We start from the raw sequence: 8,747 nt of genomic DNA, 5'->3' as shown, positions 1-8,747 counted from the left end.
ACAAGCTTGTGACAATCACTTAAAAAGTTGGGTTTTTATTGCAAAGTTGATATATCTAGGATGTGCTCGAGTACTCTTTGGCTTCAACTAAGTGCACTTAAGGCAGAAACAGGTCCTTTACTCCGTCCAAGGCTAGGGGCAGTGTGCCCATTGCATAGAAAGTGGCTAAACTTGGAGGTCTTAAGAGTACTTCCAGGATGCTCCTCCCCTTCCTCTGGGGCTGGGACAGGATTCACACTGCTGGTCATGTGGAACATCTTGGCCAACTTACTGAGGAGCCCATCCGTCCAGGGGACTGAGTGTCAGCCATTTCTTGGGTAAAGTCTTCCAACATGCTGCAAACCAACCAAGAGACCCATCTCCTATCTCTGCTTGTAGGGGGCTCTCCCAAGAGGCTTCACTTATGTTCTGCTCATCTAGCCCTTTGCTAACCAGGCCTGATATGTGTTTCAGGACTTAGATACTGCCAGCTACACGCTCTAGCTGTTAAGCCTGTTGATCCCATGGTCAGCTGGGGAGAGAAAGTGGGGAGGGAGCCATTGCTTCATTGGGTTAGTAACCCTATTTCTTCCCCAGCAGCTGCTGGGGGAAGAGCCCAAGCAGGCCCAACCTGCCGAGTGGCCCACTGCTCCTCAAATGTGCGAATAACTGAATGTATCAGGAAATCAGCTGAGATGCTGTAACCAACTGTCGTAGTGTGTAGTGTCTAGGTCCTGCCCATTCAACATCTAGGTGGACAACCACTCAGACACATGCAGAAGTGGGCATACACTCAGAAGTATTAGGTACATAAAAACCTAGTTCCATCACTTACTGTGAGGCAAGACACATTTTAACCATAGGGATAACAATACTTGTATTACCTAACTTAGGGGGTGTTGTGAGAAAGAACTTTTTGTAAACCACAGAGCATTACTGAAATATTAATAATGAAGGGCAGGCAAAGATCCCTGGGAGTAGAGCTGTTGGGGGAGATGCTGGGCTGGCAATATGGTGCCTCATTTCCTGGGGAGGGACAGCGAAGAGTACCTCTTTCTAAGCAAGTTCCAATCCCAGGATCACCCTCCCTACTGCTCTTCTAAGCTGCCTCTTATGGCATTGGAACCCTGGGTTGTTGAGGAGCAGGGAGAATTTCATTCACCTGGACAGATTCCTGCACTTTCTCCAAGACCCAAGCCTGGATATTGAATTTTCCAGGGTTGGACCCTAAGATGGATAGGTAGAGTCAAATAAAATGGAGACAGGATGTCCCTCATGGGTATAGTCTATTCATCTTCCCTTGGAAAATGAGGGTAAGTGGCCTACTTGGACTCTCCTGCTTTCTGGTACTCCTCTATCCCTCTGTATGGACTATGTGTGTCTCCTAGGGCTCCCCCAGGTGCCCTTCCCCAAGATAGTACCCTCCTACTCCCCTCTATTATGGCTACTGTGATGAGGTGGCCCCTGAGACCCTTTCTGGGAAGCCTTGAGGTCAAAACTTTCATCATAACTTTCATTTCTAATACAATTAGTCTAGATAGAACCCACATTCAAAAAAGTTCTTTGGGGGAATCAATAAATTTTTTTTTAAAGGGGCAATGGGGGTTAAGTGACGTGCCCACAGTCACACAGCTAGCAAGTGTCAAGTGTCTGAGGCCGGATTTGAACTCAGGTACTCCTGAATCCAGGGCCAGCGCTTTAACCACTGCGCCATCTAGCTGCCCCCGAATCAATTTTTGATAACCAATAATCATCAATAACAGCGGGGTCCTGAGGCGGAAAAGTTGGCATGTCCTAGGCCATATTGTTTCTAAATGCCCATATAAATTACTTACATGATAGCTACCATTTATATGGCATGTTTTGCATGTTATCTCATGTGTTCTTCACAACCCACTTACATGCGATTATCCCCATTTTAGAGATAAGGAAACCGAGACAGAGTGGTTGCCAGGGTCTTGCTGCCAGTTGTGTTCAAGATTGGATGCGGGGGGCAGATCTCCCTCCAAATCCAGCACTCTGCCCTCTTCTCTCTTGGCTCTTCCCTTTTCCCCCTTGTCCTCAACCAAGTAGGATATTGTCTCCTTCATATCCGTCGCTAGTAGGTCACAGCCTTCTGTACGTCCCCGTGGGCAGTGAGGAGGGAAATCAGGGCCATCTCCAGGCCTGGCCCCTGCTCCCTCTTCCTATTTGGATTTGCCAGGCCGGGAAGGGAAAGAGCTAGGTTGCTTCGCCAAGTCGGGCCCCTCCCCAGGTGCCTCCCCGCCCCGCTGGGACGCAAGCCAGCGGAGCACCCTCACTATGCCCTGGACTGCATGGAGACCCGAAGCGGGGAGAGGAAGAATCCCATCTCCACGCCCCAATTTTCCAGCCCCGCCCCCACTCCTCCCGGGTTAGCCGTCCCGGCTTCCGCATGGCTGAGCCGCAGAAAAAGGGTGTTCCAGAGATATGACGCCTCAATTATGCGCCCCGCGCCCCAACCCCAGGAGAGAATGCAGGCCCCGCCCTCGTCACGCAACCCCCAGGGCTCCTAAGAGACGCGGCCCACGCACGGCGAGAGAAGGAGCGAGAGTTCCCGGGAGCCCCGAATCCAGAGACTTCCGCCCTCTCTGTGGCTTCACCGGCACTCCAGCTCCCTCTTCCATCTCTGGCCACCATCTTGGTTAGGGGCAGGGCCGACTTCTTGTCCCCTAGGGTAGCTGTCAGCGCCCCCTTCTCTTCTCCCGGATAGGCCGTCTCTTAGAGTAGCCGATGGATGGGACGCGGTCTGGCTCCTCCAGAAGAGTCCCACTCCTCAGGAGTGGGGGGCGAAGTGGATGGGGCTGCCACGGGGGTCATGATCTCTTTCTTGGGTGGGCTTTGGGCTGCGGAAGGGGCTGAATGCTTACCACCCCTCCCTCTCCCCCAGGAAAACGCAAGGGGGCTTCTCTTCGGGATGTTGGCCTCGGGCAGTAAGGGGAAACGTGTGGGGTGTGTGTACCGTGTGTGTACGTGTGTATACAGCTGTAATGCTGGAAGGCACCATCCTCCAACCTCCACCGGGCGCATGCCCCCAGGTGCCCTCCCTCCCAGGTCAAGTCTGGAAGAATTAAGTGCCCACTATGTCCCAGGCACTGTGCAAAGAAAGTCAAAAGCCAGTCCGTGCCCTCAAGGAGCAATCTAATGGGGGCGACAATATGCAGACAACGTGTACAAACAAGGTATAGCACACGGGAGTGTGCTAAGCAAAGAAGCCCACATTAACTCCTTTTTTTCCTTTCCTGCCAGCGAGCTCCAGAAATAAGAAAGGCAAAGGATGGGGCTCCTAGTCCCGCACCTCAACACTTCTTCCCAAATCGCCCATAACCCTTAAATCCTCAGGAAGCACTGGTACCCATTATTCTACTTCACGTACCAGCTCTCCGATCCCCTCCTCCGTACATGGCGGACACTGCTTCCTCCATTCGCAACTCCGAGTCTCGGAGCTATCTTCTTAGCGGCAGAGGTTTGAAAGGAGCTGGAATTAATTTCTCCATGCAAGTCTAGGAGATTAGTGAACCAATGGGCAGCCTAAGCGACTCCTTTGCGCCGCGCCCCGGGACGGACACCAAAGTACAACTGGGTGATAGAGGTGGTGATGGAAACCAGCCCCCGGCTTTCAGGGGTAAGGAGGGAGATAGGAAGGGGCGGGGGGTGGTGAGGCCACCTACTTCTCACTGACCTCGAGCCGAATGTTGAGGAAAAGATTATGAAGGGACAGGGGAAGAGGAAACAGAATTGTCCCTCAAAGGAAGGAGGGGCAGTCACTTCTCAGAACTGTGGAGGGGAATCTCCCGGGGAATGACCGCGGGAAGTAGCAGAAAGAACACTAGTGAACAACATTTAATAACATTTACGAATAATCATCTAACTTCAACAAGGAAGACAACTACAAAGACAATCCCAACCCTCAAGGAATTTATATTCTAATGGGGAAAGATAACGAAGGGGGGTAAAAAGCTTGAAAAGGGGTGGGGGAAGTTACCAACGTGGGGGCGAGTGGAAGAAAATCCTGGAAGTCCGGGCGTGTAAGTCGGGAGCAAAATGAAGACTAAATGCAGAGAACGTGGGTACAAACCCTAATTCTAGCTAGTTACAACTCTGTAACCGGTCAATTTCCTTTCCTGGTCCTCAGTTTTCCTATCTGTAAAATGACCTCTAAGTTTCAGCACTAAATCCGATCTTCCTAAATAACTTTCCTTTCCCTGGAGGCGGGTGCGCTCCGAGGCCCAGGGTTGGGGTTCCGGAAGGAGGCTTTCTATCACTGACCCTACGATTCTCGGGCCTCTGCCCTTATTTGGGCAAGAGGGAAGCAGCGCCGGCACCCGGCGAACGGTCCCTGGGCCTCCGGACGTCACGGTTACCTAATATAGTCATGGAAACGGGAACTAGTGGCGGGAATGCACCAAAGCTCACAGAGGCGGGCCTCCTCTTAAAGGGGCCGTACTTAGGGAAGTTGGGGCTAACAGTTGAAACTCCTTACTTTTTCCACAACTTAGTCGCACCCTCTGCTTTTTGGGAAAGCGGAATCACTGGGAGGCACGGGCGTGAAAAGCAGGAAGTGAATTTGTGACATTTGTTAATATTTGTGACTAGTTCCCTGTCCCCTTTCTCATCTTTTCCCCCCAACCTCGAAGCGAGTGGGGGAGACGTATGCTTTTGGGAATTGCTAGTTTTGTAAGACAGGTACCAGGTTCTTACAGATGCTTAGAGTCGACTACAACAGCACCGAGGTACGCCCGAAAGGGCTGATATTCTCGCGCCTTCATCCAAGCGGTCGGTCTCCGAGCCGTCAGCTACAATATCCCCGCACCATGCGCTTGAGGGACTCTTCCCTTTCCCCTATCTCACACTGAATCCAGGAACAATACGCGCCCAACTGCAAGAACAACAAGAAAATTCCTTGGGGAAGGGGGGGGAGGAGTTTCTTCTCACTCACTCCCCCCCCCACTATGTCCAGCCACTAGTCTCTTACAGTCTTTTCCCCTCCCCCCTCTCCCAGGGGCTTTGAATTAGGTCCGGCATTTCCGTCCTGTGCTTTAAAGGGCCTCCGGTGACGGGTCGAAAAGCCGGGATCCGGCTTTCTGATTGGGTAGGGTGGCTCTTCGATGACGCAACTGGAGTATAAAGAGCTCGGTCTCGGGGCGGGTTTGCCTCATTTGTGTAAATCGTTTTCGACTCTCTACCTGCAGTTGAGGAAGAATCTTCACTTTGAGGTGGGCGTCTTGGGGAATTGGGGGTGAAAGCAAGCAAAGAAGAGGACGTGATCCCTCTTGCTCCTCACTTCTGTAACCGGGATTTGCCCAAGGGTCGCTTCCTCCCCCGCCGTGCCCACTAATCTACCCTCCCAATCTCTCTTCTGTTGCTGCGCCCGGGTCCCGGCATGGAAGCACAGAAGGAAGCGCAGCGTATTATGACCATGTCGGTGTGGAAGATGTACCATTCGCGCATGCAGCGGGGCGGCCTGAGGTTGCACCGGAGCCTTCAGCTATCGCTGGTCATGCGGAGCGCCAGGGAGCTCTACCTCTCCGCCAAGGTAGAGACAGACGAGGCGGACCTACCCTTCCCGACCGCGGCCCTGGCTCCCGCCCCGAACCTGCCCCAGCCCATGGCCGTAGCAGAAGTCGAAGCTGATTCTCCGCAAGTGTCTGAAGAGGCGATCCTGGCCCCAGAACCCATGGAAACACAAGAAGCTAGGGAAACCGAGAAGGCGCCCGCCTGCAGCCACCTGCCTCCAGTGCCCTATGCCACTCTGCCTCAGCGCCCGATGAAAGCCAACCGCAAGCGGCGGAGCAGTAGCTTGGGACAGGGTGGGGAAACCGGGCTGGTCCCCAGCAAGAAAGCTAGGTTGGAGGAAGAAACGGCTCCGGCTGAAGCGAAGGCTGAGGTCGAGGCTGAGGGTGATTTGGGGAGGCGGCAGTCGCAGGTGGAGGAGGGGCCCTTCCCCAGTCTGGCCCGAGTTTTACAAAAGCGCTTCTCCGGCATCTTGAGTAACACCGGGGGCCCACCAAAGCCCACTGCCCCGCCTCCCTCCTGTGAACTCAAGCCGGGTTGCCGCCAGGCAGACAACATGATAAACATCTTGGTGCGGACCGGTGGTGGCTTTCTAACTGGAGCCCGGACTCGGACTGTGCCCATAGCTTTAGCTGGCCCGAGCTAAGTCGAGGCCGCTGTCTAGCCCGGAGCGACTGGGGGGGCTTAGGCTCTGGTCCTCACCTCCCGGAGAGGAAGACTGACCTCCCTCCTGTCCTTCCCCAGACGCTGGTGGACGCTTTGGTGGCAGAGGGGAGTGGGTGGTGGTGGGGACGATAGAGCAGCTGCTGATCTGGAGAATCTGCTCCATAATGCTGCTAAGACTGGTCCGAGAGGAGAAGATGGGGACTCCTTTTCTGACCTCGGTAGTAGTCGCCCTCCAGGCTGAGGCGGAGGGACTTCGGCGTCAGACTGTGTGGATGCCGGTGAAGCCAGCCAACACGCCATCCAGACTATAGAGACTTGTGGAGGACCCTGGTGGTCTTCCCTTTAAGAGATTTGCCTCAGACCTTTCTATTGCAAAGAGGCATACATGATGGTGCTATTGACATGACTTGGTATTTCCTCTTCCCTAACTTAATGCTTGTTCTTGGCCGCCAGTGGAGGCGGTGGTGGGGAGCAGCGAGTGCTGGTGTGAGGGCGTTTGCTGGGGTGGGAGGTGAGGTGGGGGAGGTGGGTAGAATCTCCTTTCTCAGGGTTTTAAAACTTTTTTAAATTGGGGGCGGTACTTCCTGTCCCATTAAAGGTTTTTTATATAAAATTCATTGGTGTTTCATGAGTATCACTTGCCTCCTTTTTTCCCCTTCAAAGAAAAAAATCAGCCACCCCTACAATGACACACTTGTTCATATGATCATACTGACATAATGGGCTCAGGGAACTTCCTGTTTGCTGTCTTAGGAACTCAGCGTGAGGTCTTGGGTGGTGAGTTGGGAGGGAGTGGTGGGATTGCTCTTTGGGGTATTGAGTGCCTCTGTTGGAGGAGTGAAGTGTGGGTGTGTAGAGTTAGGGTTTTATGAGTCATTTAACCTAGAAAGGGAAGTGATTCCTAGCTAGATTCCTCATTAATGATGGTCAGGAAATAGGGGTTTGGAATTCCATGCCTCTTGTCCATCTAAGATCTAGACTAGACTGGTCATCTAGTTCTGAGTCACACTGGGAGAAGGGTCAGGGGAAGAAGAGAAATACTAGAAACTTATATACCCTGACTGAAGAGGGATGTTACCACCCTACCATAACCATAGGTCTTGTAGGGTTGGTGTTTAAAAAACAAGTAAACTCAAACCGGTAAACTGGTAGATTTTGTTTTTGAGGTCTGGAAAAACATCAAAAAACATGCTCATTGGTTACTCCCATCCACACCTGGGAAAACATCAGAGCAGTGAGTTTTGTCCACAAGTCCTGAGACTCAATTTGGGTCTCTCTGTTTCTTTCTATTAAGCCATTAAACCATTTTCCTACAAACATGTATCCTCCTCTTTCCTTGAACGAGGTTTATTTGATTTTTTTGTTTTTAAACCAGCTTTTGTGTGATATTGCCAAACTGAAAATAAAAAGATCTTTTCAATTCAAGCTCCTGTTTGCAGGCCTTGTTCTTTGCTCTCCCTGGGGAAGGAGAGTTAATGGGAGCAGTAGTGGGGCTCACTCACATAGCTCTCCTGGCTGGTTGCCTGAGGAACTGGTTAGGCAGGATTACCACGAGGGAGGGTGAGAAGAGGCTATTTTACTCCAGGGGGATGGCGGGAGCCTGTTGTCTGAAGCCTGGCCGTTTCCCCAGCAATATATTCTCTACTCTCCACTCCTTTCCCGGAGTTCTTTTTTCTCCAGGATGGTCTGAGTTCTGAAGTGACTTCAGCATCCCCCTTAAGTCAGAGAAAATAGTTTTCCTGAGCAGTTAGATGATTGAAATGGGTCCTCTAAGGGGCTACTACGGTTTGAAGAGGAAGGCCAGAGGTCCAGATTTAGACAATTTAACTGCAAGCCAATTTTCCAACCCGAAAGTAGGGCTCAGCCTGCCTCAGGGTTAAAAACTGGCGAGGGTTCCAACCTCTCCTTTGGCCCCACCAGAGGTTAGAGTCCCAGGACTCCTTGGACTTGTGTGGGATCTGAGCTCCAAGCGGGCAGGAGAGGGCTGTGGAGGAGGGGCTAATATGGGAGACCGGACCCAAAGCTAGCTAGTTAGCCTCCCTTCCCTGCCCTCGGTTCCGTCCGTGGGAGGCAGGGGCGGTGCCTGCACCGCCAGCACAACCGCAGGTGGGGTTGAGCGTAGGATGCTGTGGGAAGGGGGAGGGGGGAGAAGACAGCCCGGGGAATTGGGGAATTGCCAAAACCGATCTAGTCTAGGTCTGCACTCGGGCATCCCTATCCGGTCTCGGCCCGCCCTCGCTGTGAGTGGTCAGGCCGGCCCCTTTGGTGACCCAAGAACTGGAAGAACAGGCAGGAGGGGGAGGGAGCCTCTTTCCTCTCATACCTCATTCTTCACTTCCGTCCCCTCCCCTGAGCCATACCGGACGGCATCTGGAGTCTGAGTGCCCTCCTCCCCTCCCCCTCCGGTAACAGGCTTCCTGTATTCCCAGTTTCTCAGCCCACCTTCCCTTTGCTTTTGGGAGTGGGGGGAGGGGAAGAACTATTTCGGGTCCCGCATCCATCAATTCCAGCCACGTCCAAGGAACCCTGCTGGTCTTCTGTGAGAGAAATAGGGCTGTGAAATGGAGGGG

The 8,747-nt window shown here is 52.8% G+C and overlaps 1 protein-coding gene across 1 annotated transcript; it reads left to right on the top strand.

Moving 5' to 3' along the window:
* Positions 1–5,121: 5,121 nt before the first annotated feature.
* IER2 (immediate early response 2) lies at positions 5,122–7,602 on the top strand. The gene has a single exon (XM_043979480.1). It carries the CDS (start codon positions 5,381–5,383, stop codon positions 6,155–6,157), a length of 777 nt encoding a protein of 258 aa, XP_043835415.1. The 5' UTR covers positions 5,122–5,380; the 3' UTR covers positions 6,158–7,602.
* The last annotated feature ends 1,145 nt before the right edge of the window (positions 7,603–8,747 follow it).

The sequence above is a fragment of the Dromiciops gliroides genome, chromosome 1 (genome assembly GCF_019393635.1).
Source record: "Dromiciops gliroides isolate mDroGli1 chromosome 1, mDroGli1.pri, whole genome shotgun sequence".
In the NCBI taxonomy this organism is placed as follows: domain Eukaryota; kingdom Metazoa; phylum Chordata; class Mammalia; order Microbiotheria; family Microbiotheriidae; genus Dromiciops; species Dromiciops gliroides.
The sequence above is the reverse complement of the archived record's forward strand: the minus strand, read 5'-3'. Positions and strand labels throughout refer to the sequence as shown.

Bases quoted from the DNA above. Each gene is read 5' to 3' on its own strand.
- IER2 (XM_043979480.1), top strand. From the start codon at position 5,381: ATGGAAGCACAGAAGGAAGCGCAGCGTATTATGACCATGTCGGTGTGG.